This window comes from Etheostoma spectabile, chromosome 8 (assembly GCF_008692095.1).
Source record: "Etheostoma spectabile isolate EspeVRDwgs_2016 chromosome 8, UIUC_Espe_1.0, whole genome shotgun sequence".
NCBI classification, from domain to species: Eukaryota; Metazoa; Chordata; class Actinopteri; order Perciformes; family Percidae; genus Etheostoma; species Etheostoma spectabile.
This window is the reverse complement of record NC_045740.1, coordinates 35,355,864-35,378,149: the sequence shown is the minus strand read 5'-3', so window position 1 is coordinate 35,378,149 and position 22,286 is coordinate 35,355,864. Positions and strand designations below refer to the sequence as shown.

Below are 22,286 nucleotides of genomic sequence, written 5' to 3'. Positions count from 1 at the left end.
AGTTTGGGGACGAGCCACAACCAGTGGAGCTTAGGTGTCCCACCTTAGGGCAATCCAACCTATATTTTGATATATCACAACACACCTGAATATAGCAGATTCTTTTATTGCTTCACTTTTTATTTTTGTTGTAATGCCCCTAAAGCATGAGCATACAACATATTGGAAACTTTAGGTTAAAGCTTTGGATACACTAATGCTTTAAATCATGGCCAGTCTGTCTCACTGCAATGCACATTTATTATTAACAACTCAAGTGTTGTGACATAATCAATCAATGTGTATCAGAATTTTATGAAAAGAAGTGTCACCATGTTGATAATAGTAAAATGCAAGAAACTAACAAAAAGGTCAGAGAAAAGTTCATCTGGATTTTTTTTTAAAAGGATAGTTTGTATAATTGAGACTATAATTGAGTCAAAGTCATCTTAAATGACAAATATGATACTTCTAGTATCATATGCTATGCTAGCTTCAGCAGGGATTTGCTGGTTGACAGGTGGTTCATTTCAATTTGTAAACTGAGCAAAACTGTAAATGCAAACTGTCTCAAACCCATTTTTATCCTCTACATGTAACCAAGTCCCTGGATGCATGACACATTTTCAAAACCGAATAACTTTTGAAATTCCTGGGTCAAGTGGAATCATAGTTAATCGCAAAAAAAATCAAATCAAATTTGGACAAGGCATTGCAGCTGACGCCCCGGACGGTCTACCAAGCCACCGGATGACTAGTCTCCACAGTCTTTACGCACGGAGAGCGCACGGAGGGTTTTGCAAGCACGCATGGGAATCCCTCCCTTCGAGGCTGTCCGTGGCCTCCTTGCCCGGCGGGCAGTTCGGGGACTCAACCAAACCCCCCTGATCCCACTTTTCCCTCTCGATACCTTTCCTCTGAAGAAACAACCCGGCGTTACGTCAGAAAGTGCAGGGCAAGCAAGACTGCGTCTTGGAGCTATTCGTAGGCATTGCTGCCAAACCCGGCTTGGGGCTGCTCACGAGCTCACTGCAGCCAGTGCAATTTACAAATGAAACTCTTTTTAAACGGCAGCAGTATGTGGTAAGTCACTTATTCATTTATGCTGTTTTATTTCCACGTCGGGATTTTTTTTTTTTTTTTGCTCACAGCTTTCTTCACGTGACAGGTCTTCGTTGCTGGCACAATTGCGCAAAAACAACAACAAGAGTGTAAACGGTGTACAGATAACGATTAGGCTGGTTTGCCCTGTAGCCTCACTGAAAACACCATGACATGATGAAGCAACAGAGCTTTTTTTCACGCACAGAGATTTCTGCAGGATTTTTTGTGTTTGATTCTTTGCTGATCTCATAGACAACATGCCCCACGCTCGAAATAGGAACCCCAGCCCCATCCCAGAGGTAACATGGGACACGGGATTGAAGGAGATGAACGAGACCTGGAAAGGAGCTATAGCCTGTCTTGGGGTGGCCGTCTTCTTTGTTATGACAATCGGGATCATATATTGGCAAGTGGTGGACCAGCCCAACAAAAACTGGATCCTCAGGGGGACTTTTAGCGGACTGATCTGGGAGAGAAGAACCCATTCGCTGGTCATACAGACCCTGGCGGAGGACAATACATACGTGGAGATAGATGTGGGGAACGTAGGAAACCCTGACATCGAGGTTCCCTTCGTGAGGAACCAGTGCTGGCTGAATAAAACTGAGTTCTGCTACAAATGGGACTCGGTGGCCGAAGTGAAGATCTCGCTGGAGGTGAATGAGGAGACGGAGACGGAGTGCTACAGTATGACTTGGGCGCCGGTGCACTGTCATGTTGAGCTCAAGGTAAGGTTTCTCTCAATGTGCACTCAAAGAGCCACAATCAGTCTTGTCAAAACGCAAAAATGCAACAAAATAAATATTGTTCTTGGAGCTTTCATGCATCAATTTGCAGTTTACTCAGTTGGCATGTGATTGTGGCATGGTGCAGCGTGTAAAACATAAATTTGAAGAATCCCCTGTTCACTTTTAAAAATCACAATATAGGCCCAAAGCGTTTCTTAGCGTACAAATACAAGTGCTTTCTATTACTCGTCTACCTACATTTGATTTTTAACCACCTTAAAATTGTTAAATCCCATTAAAAGTGAAATAAGTGGCTCAAAAACAATTTGCAGCAAACTTTTGTGTCCCATCCCATAACTAAATTGGCCCAAATGATTTAACATGATTCCAAAATACTGCACTTTATGTTCATTTTTTATTGTAAGTTTAATTTTTATTTTGTTGGATTTGTTGAAATAAAATTTCTAAAACTATGATATATTATTGAATAATTTGTGACTCGACTGAGTGACGTGATGTTTGCATGATTCCCTCGTTCTTTCCCTCAATATGACTGCACTGATTAGACTGCATTCATGTTGAATTTGCACAGTACTTACTTACTTACTGTACTCCCCCCCCCCCCAGCTTAATTATCAAAGGCATTTCCCCATTGGGATGTTTTGGGAGGTTCCACTGTCCCCACTGGAACATTCCTTGCCATAACTCCCTGCCATGTGGCGCGACTGCTCACAGAAAAAATTTCCAAACTAAAAACTCGCCTTTATTTTTTGGAAATTTCCCAGAAATCCTTCCCAGCGCCTCTCAGGTGATTCCTTGGCACCTGTTTTTCAGACTCCTTAGAGGAGCCCGGATTTGCTGACACGAAATGGGGCTGAATGGCCCAGCCGGTTTGCGCATTTGTCCCCCCCCCCACGCGTAAAGACGCTTTGAGGAAGCACAAGCTTAGAAAAAACAAACATTCAATCCCTCCTGTGTGTACTTTCTAAGACAGTGTCATGTGCCAGCCATCTCATACCGCCCTGTGCCTTGCATTTCTGCAGTGAAGTAACAATAATTTGCACTGGCTGTCAAATATTAGATCCATCCATACTCTAACACATCAGATACATAATGTGTTTGCATCGGAAACATTTAAATTACAGTCAAATTCACCTTATGTCCACTCATAAATTGGTATTGACACACTCTAACATGTTATTATTTTCACGTGTAAGCCACACTCTAACACAACAGATACATAATGTGTTTGCATCGGAAACATTTAAATTACAGTCAAACACATTTAAATTACAGTCAAACACATTTAAATTACAGTCAAATACATTTAAATTACAGTCAAACACATTTAAATTACAGTCAAATACATTTAAATTACAGTCGAATTCACCTTATGTCCACTCATAAATTGAAATTGACATTCATTATTCACTTTTAAATCTGCTTAAATCGTTTGAATTACCTCATAAACATTTCTTCTACCGTCATATATTTTAACTCTCAGCTCTCACTCTCAGTTAGTTTTTATGTATTTCCTTTTTTTTTTTGTTTAACAATTTGTATTGATTTTCCATAAACAATGTAGCATTTTCTACAGCACATAATGGACCAAGTATGCACAAACAATACATGGCTGTGTTATGCAGAAATTAACCAATACGAAAGGTACCCCACACCTCAACCCCCCCCCCACCCATCCCAGATTGTCCCTTTAGGTCCAGATCTTCACAAGAATAATTGTCCATTAGAGTAATAGTCCTGTATTTCCTTTTTTAAAGTCAATATCAGTTTTAGATGTTTTACTGCAGTCTTCGCTTTGTCTTCATAATTGTAAACCTTTCCCCACCTCGTTCCTGTTTTTTATGTCTCACTCTGTTTTTTGTCCACATGTGCATCCTTTCAGGACTGCTTTTCCATGACCAACGTGTCGTGGTACGGCGGCGCCAGCGTGCGGGGTCAGACGTGGCCGATCAACGATCAGAACGCCACCATGCAGCCCTACGTTGTGAGCGACCTTAAGGACAATCCCTCTGGCTTCGGCTCCGCCCTGGAGCGCTACTTCCTGGGCTCGTCAGGTGAGAGGTCATTGTTTTTTTTGCATCAGCTGAGATTTGCTGTGCCGTGGACACTTGAGATCTCATGAGCGAAAGCGGCGACGTAGTCCTTCTTCACAACTCGGCCCGTTACATTAAGAGAGACATTGTCAATTCTTTCATGTGAAACATTGTCAGCTGTTTTTTTCCCCCACACTTGACACTGGCGCAGGGTTCGCACAAGTAATTGGGAAATCTGACCCCGCTTCAGCGTGTATACAATGTGTGGCGTGACTCCCAGGGCGTGAGGGAAGCCCTGTGGATGTTGTGTTTTTTTTACCACCCCCCCCCCGCCCCATCATGCACGTGTTTGTTTGTGTTTGAGCTGAGAAAAATGTATTGACCGACTACAAACCCCCCCAAAAGAACACACACCCCCGACTGGACCACTAATAGCACGTAACGCAATACTGTCTGTGGCATCGCAGTTTATTAATTTAGAGATTAGACAACAAAGGGAAGTAAACCACCTTTAGCATCTTAAATTAACGGTTAGGGATTCTGGGGTAATTGCCTTTTGTTTCTATTAAAAGGGAAGGTTGGATGAGGGCCTTGCTGACTCTTATAACTCACCAGGTTATTTTGGGGGTGTTAGATTTTATCCCGGGGCATAAGGGGGGGGGGGGGGAGGCATGGACCACTGGCGGATGTGAATGGTTAATGTGACTGATGAGGAACGTGTGTGTGTGTTAATGTGTGTGCGCGTGTGTGCATGTGTGTGTACTGAGCAGCTGCTAAAATGAACCAATCTTTATTTTTGAAAGATTTCACATAAATATGATAACGTTTTTAACAAAAAACCATATTACACACATGCACACTGCAACATGCAACCCCAATACCAACCAGCGTCTAGATCGAAAGGTGTGACATCATTCAATGAGACACAAACGAAGACAAACATCATTGTTACGTAGCTTGTTGGTGTTGCATGCAGCAGTCACACACATTCTTTTTGATGATCGAACCATACAAAGCACAATGAAGTGTGACACATTCAATGGACACGAGACACATCATCGTTGCCTTGTGAGAGATCAATTTTATGACCCTAACCATGACGAGCATGAGATGACAGTGCTATGATGACTTCAATCTTTGTCCACCTTGTGAGAGGACAGCAGTAATTGTCAGGACCCTGTAACCCTTTGTTTGTCTGTAGAGAGAAAAAAACACACAGATGAGATGAGATCCCAGTGAGAACAAATGTTTGAGCGTTGCCAAGCCAACCACACACGGACACACTGTACAAATGTATATTTAACATGCTATCTTAAAGTTTCGATTGACGTAATGCACCTCAGAGAGAATCGTTTTTCCCAACCGTGGACGTATTGTCATTGGTGCTTGGGTTATAGGATGCTTTCCTATTCCTAGGAACAGTGGAAATGATTTTAATGAGTTTGTTGGACTGTCCTTCCCTCATGCATGCAACTCCTGAGTTCATAATTTAAGAGACCTAATAATGTAGGCTGGCCCACTTCAATATATTTCATCAACCCTAAAGGGTTTAACCAGACTTGTGGGGTCCAATGTTGCAGGTAGAAAGGTGCTATTTTCTTGGACTGCAGCGAGGGTTTTTCACAGTGCTCAGTGCTGTTTATGTGCACCTTTTAAGACCACTGCATACGGCAAAAAAGGTGTAACCACCCTTTATACTCTAAATACTATATATCATTGATTAGATCCTGTATAAGCAGCTCCAGGCTCCTGCAAAATAACCACACGCGTCTGTGCTCTTGTCCACATCAGACTGCTTGGACCACCCTTATTTCTCCTTATCTTAATCCAAAAACATGAGACTATCTGACAACAACAGCCGCATTTGCCATTCTCCTCTTTCCAACAGCTCTGACAAAAGCATCTCATTTTAAAATGCAATAGATGACTGTGGCTGTGATGATGTGGTAGAGTCATAACTGTGTTATTGTTGTGGGACAGGAAAGAATTACAGCAGCTTTTATGGAGAAAAACAATCCACTGTTATGTGTATTGGAAACCGGATCATTATGGCGAGCTGTGGGTTTATGCAACTGTGTGAAGGCTTAATCAGATTATTGCTTTGTTCCTAGTTTTGGCAGCGAAATGTTATTATTTTCACATGTAAACCAACCAAATCTAATTGTACGCAGAACTAAAAGATCACTCACAGCACGTAAAATACAGACGACATACAAAACTAATCGTTTTTTATATAGACTGAAGGTAATTTCGAACCCTATTTTGTGTTATTGTTGTGTTTGTAGAGACTGGGCTTTCAATACGTCTCCCAAAGTGCACAAGCCACTTAAAATTGTCGCTCCATATTTGCATGCGAGACCTTAATCTCTCAGTCAATAAAATCTCCTCCGAGGAAAAGCGGATTTGAACACCAACCCTCCCCGTTTCTAAATTAGACGCAGGTGTGCTTCTTCAGTGTCGGTTAAAACAGAACTGCGGTATATTTGTTTTGCTCCAAAAAGATTCGTGAAAGGCACCCCTCCATTGGTAATAGAAAAGTAAACAATTGACCACGTTGGATCATTGGGTAAATTATATTTATGATTAAAGGACTAACAAATTTGCACCACAGCAGGGCGCAAATCTAGCTCACCCAGTAGGAGTGTGCGCACCATGTAGGCTGAGTCCTGCAGAGGTCCGGGTTTGAATCCAACCTGCGACCCTTTGCTGCGTGTCATCCCCCATCTCTCCCCCTTTCATGTCTATCTACAGTCGGTAATAAAAGGAAAAGCCCCAAAAAATAAATACAAATTTGCACCATAGTGGGGCGGCCTTTAGCTAACCCAGTAGGAGCGTGCGCCCCATGTTGGCTGAGTCCTGCAGAGGTCCGGGTTCGAATCCGACCTGCGGCCCTTTGCTGTGTGTCATCCCCCGTCTCCCTCCCCCTTTCATGTCTATCCACAGTCATTAATAAAGGGAAAAGCCCCAAAAAATAAAAAAGACTACAAATTTGCGCCATGACGCAAGAGGATGTTGAGTGGATCAAGATGGGTAGATGTCAAAATTTAGTCCGGATACTGTTTTGAAACCATAAAAAAAAACAAAAAAAGGAATTCCAATTCTAAAGGATTAAATAAAAAAAACAAAATATTCAATGAAAGTAATCATTAATTTAACCTGGAGAATGTTGTACGGAATCATCCATGTTATTTTTGGCCAATTTGGTTGAAAGAAATCCATATTTCTGATATAAAACACTTTGAAACGGGTCAGTTTGACCCGAGGACAACACAAGGGTTAAAGCCTCCGTCGGCGCTATTGGTGTTTTTCCGTTAATGGTACCTGCTCATCTCGCCCCGTCTTCCTTTTTCCATTGCAGATTAGTACCGCCTCATGCGTGAGGCCCGCTGTGATTGGCCGTCATAGCAGGAAACTGCCGTGACCTAACGCCACAACACAGAACAAAAAAGGTGTAAGTGGCAAATTAGCTTCTAATGAACCTGGAGGCAACAAAAAAAAAAGAAACGCTGAATACACTTACATTTGTAAGCTGTCTTGTAAAAATGTTCTTAGAATCACTGTGTATTCTGTGCCATAAAATCGATCCGTTGCCACTACAAGTTGGATTTTTAACTGCTGCCCCAGCAAGAAGTACCTTTTAATGGCACTTTCCTAAGGGATATTTTGGCATCAGTAATCGCCAGACTTTGTGGATTATGTACAGAATTAAAACAACAGAAAAAGAAGTTCACAATATTTTTACCCCCCTCCCCCCCTGTCTGTCGCTAGCAATGATGATGACGCAGTGATTGAGTGACGATTCCCTCCGACCAATCAGCAGTCCGCAGGTTTTCCCGTCACCTTTTGGGAGCCTCGACTGACGTACAAAAAGTACCTCTTAGCAGGTACCAGGGACTTTTTTTCGTAATGGAAAACCCAAAAAAAGTAGAGTCAAGGTGAGTTGAGTAGATACAATGCAGTGGAAAAACGCCATATGATGTGCCTTTGGTCCTGAATTTCTCTATGGAAAACATAAACATTAACTTTTCACTGCAGTTTTGCTGTGATATTAGGCTTCACAGCTGTGTGCGCTCACTGACTGTTGTCTATATATGGGACCTCCAGTTAGTCATAGGAGCGCATTATCAATGTGGAAGGCAATATGGAGCTGGGACCGACGTCACTAAGCTAAGAGGACTCCTGGGGACGGTTAAAGAGCTCGACAGACGGAACAACTGTGTACTGCACTGTAACAGTCGATATTAACTAGAACCAAGAAGAGAGAGCAAAGTAAAGAAGAGTTGGAAAAGTAAAGCGGAGAGACGGGAGAGAAAATATATGCAGCTGTGCCATAGAGTGACATTTGAGAGTGTTGCCAACTGGAGGAACTTGTCATAGCCCCACCTGTCGTTATCCATACAAAAACAACTGGGCTACTTAGGACAGATTAGATATCACTGAAGCTACATCCTGCATGAAAAATACAAGAGGGCACTCACATGGAGAAGGTGTCCCAAGGCTTTACGGGCTTATTTCTGCATTTACCTAACTGGAGGTCTTAAGGATACAATTTGCACAAGGTTTTAGGGAGCACATGTAGAAGCAGAAATAGTGTAGATATAAATACATATGCTTTGGAAAATAATAAGTGCCTGTGGTCAAATCAGGTGACAATAATACAACACTGATTAACCATTAGAGTAGTTGACAGGGACTCTGGTATGGCGCTACGGTGTTCATTGAGGGTCCGAATTTTATGAAATTGTCCTACATGAATTATATATTCACATCATTTAATTTACAGTACATAGGGATTGACATTTTCTCAATAATCAATTCCTGATTCACTTCATTGAATTCATTTAAATTACTATATTGTTGCTAAAAAGGAATAAAGAAAAGACATAATGGCACATTCACAGTGTTGATGTAAGCTTTGGTTCTGGCTATTTTATAACTATTTTATTGCATAAATCTAAAGGCGCATGATTTTTTTTCAATTCAGGGATTAGAAATAAGTAAAAAATAGTTCTAATGTTTATTTGAAATGAGCGATATAACAACCAATAGGAAATCAATTACTGAATTTGTATGTGTCCATGTCATTTTCCACACACACATGATTGCATTCATTTGAATGCTGATTTTAGATTATGTATCATCCTGTTTGAGATATTAGCACAAAATGGGCAGCATTTTTGTTTTTTGCAATCACATTTTTTTAATTTATTTAAACAAACAGATAGGCAAAAGTGCAAAACATTGGTCTAGATGACAATATACGGAATAGTACACTACACATACTGAAGAAGAGGAGATTTATTTTGCTTTTTTTACCCTTAAATATAAAAAACATGACAGTCAAAAATGTCTTGATCTTTTAATATGAGCATTTTCCCTCTTAGACGGCCTCGTTCACTTCCTTTTTGTTTTTACAGGCTGCTGTTATAATAAGTGAGAGTGTAATAACTCTAACTTTGATATCACCTAGCTCTGGATCTAATAAAAATAATTTATTTAATCTTCATATCTTTTTTCCATGCTAGCTTTTTATGCAGTGAGCATCAGATATTAGAATCACATATTGTTTTGCCAAGACTTACAAGACTTGACAGCATCTCCTTAAGATATTAGACCACCTCCCTTAAACACACACATACACACACACACACACACACACACACACACACACACACACACACACACACTAGACTATATTCTTGATGTTCCACTTCTGGGATTGCTCCGGCGCCGCAGGAAATTTCGCTTTCTTTGAATTTTAATTTTAAACTCCGCTGGATTATTCAGAATGAGGACTATGGTTCCTGCTCCTCGGATCTCTGGTCTGGACTATCTGTCCAATCGGAGTTTTCTCTGGCACGACTATTTTACGGCAGCTCCGTACAGAGCTTAGTGCCGCCTATAACGATTGTGATTGGTTTAGAGAAATGCCATTAAACCAGAGCATGTTTCTCTCCCATCCCCGAATGCTATGTGGACTAGCCAGACCCTCCTCTGCTCCGCAGCATGTGGATGGTCTGGCAACGCGAGACTACACGCACACACACACACACACGACCATGTGTATATGTGGATGTGGATACACATCCCCTCATTCTCTCTCTCTATTTATGTCTCCGATCTCTCCAGTGTTCCCCCCCCCCCCCTTCTCCTCACCATCCCCCACCCCTTTTGTTGCATTTCTATCTCTGACTCAATCTTTCCATGTGGGATTCAAAGAAATTAAAGGTGCCCTGCCACACGTATTTCATTACTTTGTGGAAATGTCTGAAGTTCTACCGTGGAACAAAAATGCCTTGGTTACCTTGGTTACCCAGTTTCAAGCCATTCTAGCGTGGTATAAAAGGCCTGCAGGAAGACTCAGCTCCATTCGGGCCAGTTCTCATTAATAGTCAACGAACTAAGATGCTTGACTCTGATTGGCTAACAGCTAGCCAATGAGAGGAGAGAAAGGTTACAATTACACAAAGTCTCTTCGCCTAGCTGGGCCTGGCCAGAGAATTTCATAAACATCACAGACGATGTATCGTCATTGGCAAGGCAACATGGGAAGAACCGTCTTGATTATCGAGGGGGGGGCAGTAGCTCGGTCTGTAGGGAGTTGGGTTGGGAACCGGAGGGTTGTCGGTTCAAAGTACGGACCAAAGTACGGAGTGTGGATTGGTTGCTGGACAGATGTCACTTCACCTCCTGGGCACTGCCAAGTGCCCTTGAGCAAGGCACTGACCCCCCCCCAACCACTTAGGGTGCCGGTCCAGCTGGCGGCCCACTCACTCTGACATCTCTCCATTTGTGCATGAAGAGGTCCTGAGCATGTGTGTGTATTTCAGGCCTGTGTGTAGTAGTTACTAACGAACAGAGTGTGAATTGTAATTTCCCCACTGGGGATCAATAAACACTATGAATTATGGATTTATTATCCGACAATCAAGTCTAATGAATGAGGGTACCTCAATCCTTTACCTCCTTCTTCTCCTCTGAGGATTCCCCCTTTCACCCTCCCTTCTTCTGACTCCTTTCATTTGAGTTGAAGGCAGTTGAACTTACCTGCTGCATTTTTGTAGTGCTTAAACCTGAATTGTGTGTCTATGCACCTGATGGCTGTGTCTCACAGATTGACTCAGATTGTGGTCATTTGACAGTCTGTGCTTTAGAATTGCAAGGAAGTGACATCACGATATACCTCTGTGTGTACTGTACTGTATACTGTACAGTGTGTTTAGTAAATCACTGTGCGTATTGTATTGCAAATTGTGTGAGGCTGACATTGTGCACATCTGGGCCCATGTCTTGCTCCTTGAGTGTAAGGTTTTAATAATTGTGTAATGCATTTGATTTTAGATGTGTAAGCTAAGCAAAAACATTAACCCTTGTGTTGTCTTCTCGTCACAATTGAAAATCAACACTTTTGTTTGACGCGTTTTGTCAATGTTTTTAACTTTTTCTTACGGTTTTGTTCCTTTTTTTAACACTTTTGACACTTTTTCTGTCTTTTTTGGATGTTTTCAACACTACATAACACTTTAGTTTCACAGTTATTTTTGGAATTTATGGACAATAAACCTCATTTAAAGGAAATTATACCTAATGTTTGAGTTAGAAAAGCAGAAATTAGGAATTATTTAGACTAAAATTAAAGGAATGGATGTTGATGGTTAATCACAGACTGGAATATGTCAACTTTAACTGAATACTATTAATTTTTTCATTTTTTTTTTCAAATGCTATAAAACTGAGAAGACACCCCTAAAATGAATGAAAATAGAGATTGGTACTTGCCCAAGAGCGTTGAGTGGAATCAATCATGTCATTTTGGGGAATTAAAAAGAACATTGATATAATAAAACGGGTCTGTTTGACCCAAGGACAACATGAGGGTTAAATTGTCGTTAGGTCTCTTGTAGGGAACCGGCCAAGCACAACACACCGATAGGGATAAAAGTTATGTAACAGTCATGGATTTTCTTCTTTCAGATTATGATACTCTATCATACAGAACCTTAAAAGGACAAAGGATGAGAGCAAAAAGTTAAAATGTATTTCCATTATGGTGCTTAATGGTGAGCAATAGTGACAAAAAGCATAACAACCACAGACAAAAGGATTTGTCACAGGATAGATGTTTTAAAAATGCGTCAATTTTAGCTGTTACTTTATACTTTTCGGATGGTAAGTTTGTTAGTAGACGTTTTGTCAAAAGATCCAACATTTTCAATTCTAGACATTTTAAAAAGCACAAAGTGAAGGCATGGTAGACTGAATACCAACACTTAACAACAACATACTTAATCAAGTAAGTTGTATTATATAATTTTTTTAAATTGAGCTGCGTATTAAACTGGGCCCACAATAATGTGTAGTGGCCTAAAGCCTTCCTACATACCTTTTTTAATGGTGCATACACTACTAAGCTATTAAAATAATAATTACTGACACTCACACACATACACTCACATCATATTTGATGTTAAATATACTGTACATGTAGCACATCCTTAAGCTTAAATGTATCTGTGGATGGCTGCCTTACCTACAGGCCAGCAAGCATGTCATCAATGAGTCAATGTAAAAACAAGAACCACACAGAACCACAGCAATACACCGAATAGAAAGACTCACAAAGACTCACGACAAATTGACAAATGACAATCAACCAACAACAGACACAGAAAGCACAGAGACTAAATACATATATAAGTAAACGAAAGTTAACAAGGGACGGGTGACACAAGGGCTGGGAATAGGGGGGAAGATATCCAGTGATGGGAATAACAGCGTTAAAAATAAATGCCGACGATTGGCTGACATGGGGTTAAAATGTCATGATAAGCCAATCAGAGGTAGAGGTGGGCGGGTGTTCGAAAGCACGCATGGTCGGACACAACGAACAACACAAGAGAGTCAGTCAATGAGAGACAGGTGTCCAAAATGAGGGGCAATAAATATCAAAAGTTCTAAAACATCTATTATGTTATTGTATCGATCCACTATGTAAGGGATAATGCAGTGCGAGGCGGTTGTTATAGCGACTACAACCCCGACAGGGTGACTAGGACCCCGAAGCGAACTCAAGGGGTCTTGAATCAACTACAGCCTATTCGCCTCGCTCTACATTATCCCGCTTATTACATGGCTACTTACCAAATAAATCAGTAATTTGACATAAAGTGTTGATTTAAATGGGATAAATAAACACAATATCGACAGATGTAGCATTTGATTAGAGGCTAGTCTCACTTTTCCCCACAGCAACATTAGATTAGTTTAGATTTGTGTACATTGTTGCTGTTAATAATGTATTATATCAAGTGTCCATTGCATTATAATATTCAGATTTATCATAAATAATTGAACATGCACATGTATTTTAAGTTCCATTAAAGAAAGGGGGGAGGTGGGGTCACATTTGAGCATTTGAAAATGTACTTGAAAGTAACACAATAATTACTTTGTGAAGTAACTTTTTGAAGTTACTTTTATGATTTGTAACTAATTTAGTTACTTTTTGGAAGAAGGAACTAGTAACTGTATCTAATTACTTTTTAAAAGGAACTTGCCCAACAATAAAGCTATGAGGGCTGGGCAGACAATCACAAAGGCGGGAAAACCAAAAGACAGGAAGGGAACACATGGAGGGAAGAAAGAGACTACAAAATAAAACAGGAAGTGGAAAACCAACAGAAAACATGAAACCAACTAAACACAGAAACTTGACATAGGGACGAGATGTGACAAAATAGGCAGATTTATCTTTGCTAATAAAATATTGGACTCAAGTTTCTGTATATTTTTATTCATATCTTTTAAAAAAAAAAAATTATTAAACAATAACTTGGTCCCCTCCCTGCAGTAACTCTGAGGACCCCCTAAGGGTCCCGGACCCCCTGTTGAAGATCTCTGTTCTACGGTGTTTTTTCTAATTATTTCTCTGAATAGCTCCTGCTTGAGTATTTCCTTCACCTTTTTCGTTTATCATTATGCTGCCCCAAAATCACTGAGTCACACATACAGAAATAAATGCTCGGATAATTCAGCTCGCACGTTGAAGGGTACATTGCTGCCGCTGTGTTACTCGATAGGTCCCCAGAAGGTCCACAGGCAGCTGCCCTGAAACCATGACTCGCGTTAACAATGACTCACTTAGCCAACTGAAGCTTTGTTAAACGCAAGCTGTCATCTCCTGTATGAGATAGATACTATATATGAAAATCATTTCGCAAGACTTTCCACAGTCAAACTACTACCTAGTAGTTTCCATCAAGGACAACAAGCACGAGACAGCAGAGAGACACTTTCTTAAATGGAGCGTTGATACGACAGCGTTACATCTGTCCACTGATGTAATGTTGGTATGCATCAGCTCGTTTGCAGCTTTATTTCCTATCTTTAAAGGTCCCATGGCATGAACATTTCACTTTATGAGGTTTTTTAACATTAATATGCGTTCCCCCAGCCTGCCCATGGCCCCCCCAGTGGCTAGAAATGGGGATAGGTGTAAACCGAGCCCTGGGTATCCCGCTCTGCCTTTGAGAAAATGAAAGCTCAGATGGGCCGATCTGGAATCTTGCTCCTTATGAGGTCACAAGGGGCGAGGTTACCTCTCCTTTCTCTGCTTTGTCCACTTAGAGAATTTGGCCCACCCATGAGAAAGAGAGAGAGACAAAGAGAGAGAGACATCATGGCTTTCAAACGACCAAAGTGGCAGTTGGTCGAGGCCTCACCCCCAACCTCAGAAATGGCACATACTAAGTAAGAAAGCTCATTGTGGGACTGGCTCTAGTGGCTGTAATTCTGCACCAAGGCTGAATTTTGGGAAAGAGACTTCAGATACAGTATTAGGGGACCACTAAGGTCTATATAAAAGAGACTTCAGATACAGTATTAGGGGACCACTGAGGTCTATACAAAAGAGACTTCAGATACAGTATTAGGGGACCACTAAGGTCTATATAAAAGAGACTTCAATTACAGTATTAGGAGACCAATAAGGTCTATATAAAAGAGACTTCAGATACAGTATTAGGGGACCACTAAGGTCTATATAAAAGAGACTTCAGATACAGTATTAGAAGACCACTAAGGTCTATATAAAAGAGACTTCAGATACAGTATTAGGGGACTACTAAGGTCTATATAAAAGAGACTTCAGATACAGTATTAGGGACCACTAAGGTCTATATAAAAGAGACTTCAGATACAGTATTAGGGGACCACTAAGGTCTATATAAAAGAGACTTCAGATACAGTATTAGGGACCACTAAGGTTATATAAAAGAGACTTCAGATATGGTATTAGGGACCACTACGGTCTATATAAAAGAGACTTCAGATACAGTATTAGGGGACCACTAAGGTCTATATAAAAGAGACTTCAGATACAGTATTAGGGGACCACTAAGGTCTATATAAAAGAGACTTCAGATACAGAATTAGGGGACCACTAAGGTCTATATAAAAGAGACTTCAGATACAGTATTAGGGGACTACTAAAGTCTATTTAAAAGCATACAAAGAGCACCATGTCATGGGAAATTTAATACTGATCTACATTTTACAAATTCTAGCAAGCACTTCTTTATATAAAATCAACCAAAATCTAGTAAAAAAGTTGTCGGAAAATATTGGAAACACTGAATTGCTATAACTGAGACTATTAGGGAATAGAAAAGACTTTCAGATTGCATCAACGCATCTGAGTGTGGGATCTTCTTATCAGATCTATTTTTACGGTTGTGATATTTGTACAGAACACAGCGTCTCCCACTTGAAACAGTGAAGCTAATTGATTATAGGACTGAAGCAGAGAACGTCTCTTTAGTGTTTCATCATTTTTTTAAGAAGTGGAATTGGAAATTTACTACCATGGCAAGATCCCAGTTTTGTGGCTATCAATTGCTTGAGGTTGGGCACAGAAACTAAGTTTCCATTGTTAAGGAAATGCATGTCTCAACACACAGACACACTCACACACACACACTTGCATGCACACACATAGCTAGTGTTTAAATGCACCTTTTATAACCCCAGTCAGGTCTGTAAGTGTGTGCAGGTGTCATAAATAACTGTATAAATATGACAGGTAAAAGAGTGGAGCCCATCTGGTCCACAGCAGCAGGGAGTCAGGCGGCAGCATTTTCCACCCAGACCAGCCCCTCTCCGAGGGCCTCAACGCCACATTAAAACCTTCCTGACCCATCAGAAGGTGCATGGGGTCACCTCCGCTGCCACCTCCAAACGTTCAGCTCAGACTGCGCTGGAGGAAGTGCCGAACCTTTATGGTCCTTTAAGTCCTGCTCTGTTTTTCTTGGAAGTCTACGGTTTCCTATTAAAGAAAGTGAGTGGGAATGTGTGTGTGAGAACGCACAAATGTGTGTGAAGAGGCGATCCGCGGTTGCTTGATTTGTGTGTCCGCTCAACGGCTGTAAGAAATCGAGGCATGTGTGTCAAATTATTAAAATCTGCCCAACAATCTTCATTCAGTTTTACCTTTGCCCGTCTGCTGCTTTGAAGGTGAGCGGATACGGTCGCTCTGGCATATAATTTAGGTTTTAAGAGCTAGTGGAAAATATTTCGGGGGAAGCTTGGAGTGTTTAAGGGATTGTTCTAAAAATAGGGTGTCCCACGCTTTAACTCCTAGCACCCTACCTTGGCTGTAACTCAAGGCCTCAAACCTGCTTCACTTTCTTTAAATAACACTTATTGATTCTGTACAGCTTATATAATCAGGTGTTCCCCTCCCGTTTGGAAAATGCATACCGGTACACGCAAAGTGCTTTAACATTCAAATCTGCATGTTTAGTCAAAGATGGAATACAGCTATTTTGGACCAGATTTCCCCATTTCCTTGAGGCCCCGCAGTGTCATTTGCCCATAAAACTCAAATATGACTTGAGAAGTCCTGCTTGCAACTTCACTTTCCACCCTGTGTGCACTTTGGTATAACACACTGTTTGCAGCCTGCTGTATCTGCACATCATTCTGCAAGGCTGCTCGGTGTCTGGTGTACTCTGGTCGCCTCTATTTCCACTGCCTGCATTCCACTTCCATCCTTCCATAAAGCTATAACATTTTCCCCGCTGCTCCACTTTCTACTCCACTGTATATCAACATTATTGACATGCGCGGGCAGCTTCACGGCACCTTTGCTTTATTAAAAAATCATTTCAGCGATTTGTCAATTTTGGTTTGACTATATGTTGGTGTTTGTAGCAAAAATTCTACATTCATCTGCCATTATGAATCTATAACAAGCAGTGGGGAGGTGACCTAATACCTTGTGAGGGGCAGCTGAGGAGTTACCAGTATCTCTTTGACATTATCCGTTGCAAACACGTGAGAATCACCCTGTGGTTGAAGGCTCTTCCCTGGGCTTTCTGCAGTACTTGAATACTGAAACTCTGAAACTATTAATCTGATTATTGCCCGGTACGTGAATATCCTGGTCCCGAGCCTGCCAGAGAACAGTAAGCTCATTGAAACCAGAGAGGGCGACTGAAGTGAGCCAAGCTCTCAGCCCCAGTTCTCAGACTGCCTGCTTTGAAAACAGGTCTAGCACCCTAATCTGTTCATTGATCAACTCCAAAATCCCAGTTTGAGCAGATTGTGTAAAAACTGGAGCGATGGCGGGGGGGGTCAGAACCTGGGTTGAAATCTCTGATCGATACTGGCTTGGTTCTGAGATGAGACGGACCCATGGTAGTGCAGAGAGGAAGGTAGAGCTGGGAGGGAGAAGGTGGGAAGCAGGACGGGTGAGAAGTGTTGAGGATGGGGGGGGGGGGTAGGGGTAACCTGAGAGGGACGAGGCATTCCTTACAGGGCAGCTACATCTGCGGACACAATTATCTGCTTCGCCTAATCTTATCATTTCACACAACATCTGAAAGGCTGCATATACAGTATGTACAGTGGGAGAGGAAACGAGAGATTCTAAGAAGGCTTAAATTGATAAATTTACTTCCAGGTGTTCCTTATCTCATCTTCCATGCTTTTTTTGTCACTGAGATTGATAAGAGACGTGCTCTTGAGTAGAACCCCGAAGAAAAAAAAAGATCTTCAATGTGACTTTGGATATATACCCCAGACTCCTCTCATTGGCGTGCAGTGTAACCTACTTAGAAGTTGCCAGCAGTCCCAGGGTAAACTCACCTACCCGCATACTGCTATATCTCATTCTCGGGAGTGTTTTTCTCACATCTGAGTGGAGCAATATCAACTAACACAGTCCACCCTCTACCTCCCACAACACTCCATCCGTCATCCTGGTTTCAGTATCACGATGTCATATAAGAGGAATCTGCAAAGGACCGTCTCATACAGTGCTTTTTATTGCTTCACATCATGGCCCATCTTATATCTCTTTCAAGTGAGACATTATATAATCTGTTTATCTGATTCTGTGAAGCAACAATTGTAATGCAATGCCCTCTCCCGTCTGATTCCCACCATGCAGGTGTCGCGGTGCTTGTGTCTCCTGATACTCCCCTGCAGCTGGGGGTGGAAAGCAGACAGCAGTTCTGCCTGCAGTCGCTGCCCAGCATGGAGCGTCTTCCCCTGCAGTACACCGTGTGCGTGGCCCACAACGTGAAAGCTGCTCACCAGGAAGTGGTGCAACAACTCTTCCAACACAGCAGGGAGCTGCCCAACATGAAGACGCTGTGGTTGGTTCAGATTTGAGTACTAGATTTAGTTCAGATTAGATTAGTGGCGATTTGGGTGTCAGAAGGGGAATTCTGTAAAATACCAAGAAGTTGGTGCATCTGTGGCAAACTGACATTTTGTGGGTATTTAGGGAGTCATAAACTGATGGCGTTTTTCCATTAATGGTACCTGCTCCACTCGCCTCGCCTGCCGTGCCCCGTCCTCCTTTTTCCATTGCAGATTAGTACCGCTCCATGCGTGAGGCGCACCGTGGCTGGTCGCCATTGCAGGAAACTGCCGTGACCTAACGCGACACACACACACACACAGAACACTGAAGGTATTTTTGATTCTCGGCGTGTTGACACAGCCAGAAGGCAAATTAGTTTCTAATATTCTGAAGGTAGCAAATGATAGCAATGACGACGCAGTAAATAGTGACAATTCTCTCCGACCAATCAACAGTCTGAAAGTTTACACGTCACCTTTTTGGTATCGCCTCAGCTCGCTTGGACCCTCGACTGAGGTGGCACTAAAAAATAGTACCTGTTAGCAGGTACGAGGGACTTTTTTTTGTAATGGAAAACCAAAAAAGGTGGCGGTCGAGGTGAGTCCAGTAGGTACCATGCAGTGGAAAAACACCATAAAGTCGGGTTCTTCAGAGCAGCAGGGTCTGGATGATGCCTCTTTGTGTGTGTGTGTGTGTGTGTGTGTGTGTGTGTGTGTGTGTGTGTGTGTGTGTGTGTGTGTTGTGGTGTTAGGCTGCCGTTCTGGAAGCTGCTCGCCAATGTGGATTCAGGGCCGAAGGTGGAGAGGGAGCTGAGGACCTTCACTAATCGTCTGAGGAGACACCAGCTGGGGGAGGGGGTCATCAGCCTCAATGAACATTCCACCACCCTCCTCTCCGACATGGTACGTGCCCTACAGGTCTCTACACCAGCCTCAAAATCCTCAGCAGACTAGGGCATCTTTCAAAGGCAGACCTCTTCTGGAGGCACAGAACATACCTCACTGGGTTGAGTTCAACCTCACGGAGGCAGAGCCAAACATTCATAGTTTTATGTTAGATTAAAGCTGAGTGAAGATGGCAGTCATGTGGGTAAAAACACAAAGCGTAATGTTCAGTCCACTACTTGAAAAAAAAAATTGGCTGTACTGTAGCATCCCATCTTTTACTTCCTATTAAACTGTGCATCTTTAATGGTCTCTACAGGATCAAATGGGGAAAATTCATAAATAAAAGATATCCTCTTGGTTCAATGTCCCCTCTTTAGGTTATGCCCAATTTCAATAGGAAACGCATGAGTTCAGAAAGGAAGGTCTCATTACACTGGTCCTTTCACACTATATTTTGAGAAAAAAAAAATTTTCTTTTCTATTCCGATTTAGTTTATTATCTGTCTCTTTGAAGAACAGTCTTAAATTATATTCATGTTTGTACCTACAGAGAAGCTCTCAAATGTATTAATTTATTGAATTTATTGAGAACTTCAAAGATGGAGTCTATACAGGAACACTATAGTGTATAAATACTATTATGTCTATCCCTTTTAGTGTGTTCTTTTATTCTTCTTCTCTTCATTCAGTCCATTATTTCGCCCTGTAGCTGCAGACCCCTGGGGCCTTATTTATAACACTCTGCGTAGATTGTAATCTGAAAGGTTTTGTGCGCCAAAAAAAATCTGAATTTCCATAGGCAAAAACACTATTCTGATTCATAAGACCATGCGGCGCACACCTGTACAGACTCTTATAAACTTGTCATAAACACGGACGTGCATTTCCTTATGCTGTGCACGAGTCTCACATAGTCCACATCAATCAATAAATCAGGATTCCAGCCTTGTAAAGGAGCCCTTGATGACCAATCATGAAACAGAAAAATGGGTCAAAAAAACACTGAATCAAGTTTTTTTGACCCATTTTTCTGTGACTGTGAGATCGAGGTGCTCTTGCCAAATCTGCCATGCTGTTGATTGGTTGCAATACACAGGCCATCGGGAACTGTAGGGCTATTTATTTATTGTCCCAATAGGTTAATAAAGTCCAATAAACCGGTAGTGGATTGGAGTTATATTGGCTTCATTAGGGTAATTAACCCTTGTGTTGTCTTTGGGTCAAATTGACCTGTTTTCCAATATATCAATGTTCTTTTTAACTACCCAATTGTAATAACCCAAAATAACATGATTGATTCCACACAACACTCTTTGGCAAGTACAAATCTCTACTTTAATTAATTTTGGGCGTGTCTTATTCAATTTTATAGCATTTGAAAACAAATTGAAGTGTTTTTGAAATAGTATTGAGTAAAGGTTGACATATTCCAGTCTGTGATTATCCATCAACATCCATTCCTTTCATTTTAGTTTCAATAATTCCTAATTTCTGCTTTTCTAACTCAAACATTAGGTATAATTTCCTATAAATGAGGTTTATTGACCATAAATTCCAAAAATAACTGTAAAACTAAAGTTAACAAGTTGGTGTTACGTAGTGTTGAAAACGTCAAAGAGTCAAGTGTCAAAAGTGTTGAAAAAAAGGACAAAGAAACGTAAGAAAAAGTTAAAAACATCGATAAAAAGCGTCAACATAAGTGGTGATTTTTTGGGAAGATAACACAAGGGTTAAGGCTGTGCACTCTGCATCCAGAGTACTACTTTATTAAGTTGATATTTCGTGTTACCATCGGAGGTCACTACAACGCGGTCTACAAAGCTATGGGAGCGTTGCGCACCATCACCCGCATGGTCAAAAGGTTGCGTAAAACTGGGCACATTTTTAAGCATGGACATTTTTTATAAATCCCGACTTTTTAGGAATTTTGCAAATTTCACTCGGCTTCACGCAACTTTTTCTTGCGTAACAGGTTTTATAAATGAGGCCCCGTAATCCTCCTCCTCAACCATCTGGGCTGTGAGGCAGACGAGGGTTCATCGGTCAGAGGCTCAAAACTGGTCAAAGGATAGAGATGAAAGAGTTTTCTTAAGTGGATCTACAGAGCGCTGGAGACAGGCGGGGAGCGAAGGAGGGAGGACAGGTTCACAGAAATGTCATATTGAGAAAAAGAGATGGTTTATGGCTTCACGCCTTCATGTTGAAACTTGTTCCCAGAGTGCAGGCCACACTACCTGCTGGCCACTTTTTAAATGATGTCTGAACCCTTGTGTTATCAGTTATTTTTGGAAATTATAGTCAATAAACCTCATTTATAGGTAGTAATACCTCATGTTTGAGTTAGAAAAGCAGAAATTAGGAATTATTTAGACTAAAATTAAAGGAATGGATGTTGATAGATAATCACAGACTAGAATATGTCAACTTTTACTCAATTTCAAAACAACTTCAATTTTTTTAATGCTACAAAATTGAAAATGAAAGTAGAGATTTGTACTCGCCATAGAGCGTTGTGTGGAATCAATCATGGTATTTGGGGTAATTACAATTAGGTAGTTAAAAATGACATTGCTATAGGAAAACGGGTCAATTTGACAACATGAGGGTTAAAACTTGAAAATGTGATATATCAATCTCGACTAATACATTTCAGGTATTCTAAACTGGTATCATTGGTTCACATTCATACAGTTACTTGAAAAGTCCTTGGAAGTTGTTGGGAACTGCCCGGAAACAAGACCACAAGGACCACTGTCAAGTGGATCTAAGTCAATACCCGGTGATATTCCATTACAAAACAAATATAGCCGAGAGAGTACAAACAGAGACCCTTACGGATCTCAGGTTGCTCCGAGTGTGGTCACCGTGGGACAGCGAAGAATGGGTC

General features: G+C 41.3%; 1 protein-coding gene across 1 annotated transcript in view; it reads left to right on the top strand.

Annotated features, from left to right (window-relative positions):
* The first annotated feature begins 761 nt into the window (after positions 1-761).
* si:ch211-236l14.4 (SITS-binding protein) overlaps positions 762-22,286 on the top strand; it is a 36,984-nt gene continuing 15,459 nt past the window's right edge. Inside the window, exons 1-4 of the mRNA XM_032524328.1 lie at positions 762-1,811; positions 3,715-3,886; positions 18,315-18,522; positions 19,264-19,414. Coding sequence (XP_032380219.1) covers positions 1,341-1,811; positions 3,715-3,886; positions 18,315-18,522; positions 19,264-19,414 — 1,002 coding nt within the window. The 5' untranslated portion in view covers positions 762-1,340. The remainder of the gene's footprint in view (positions 1,812-3,714; positions 3,887-18,314; positions 18,523-19,263; positions 19,415-22,286) is intronic.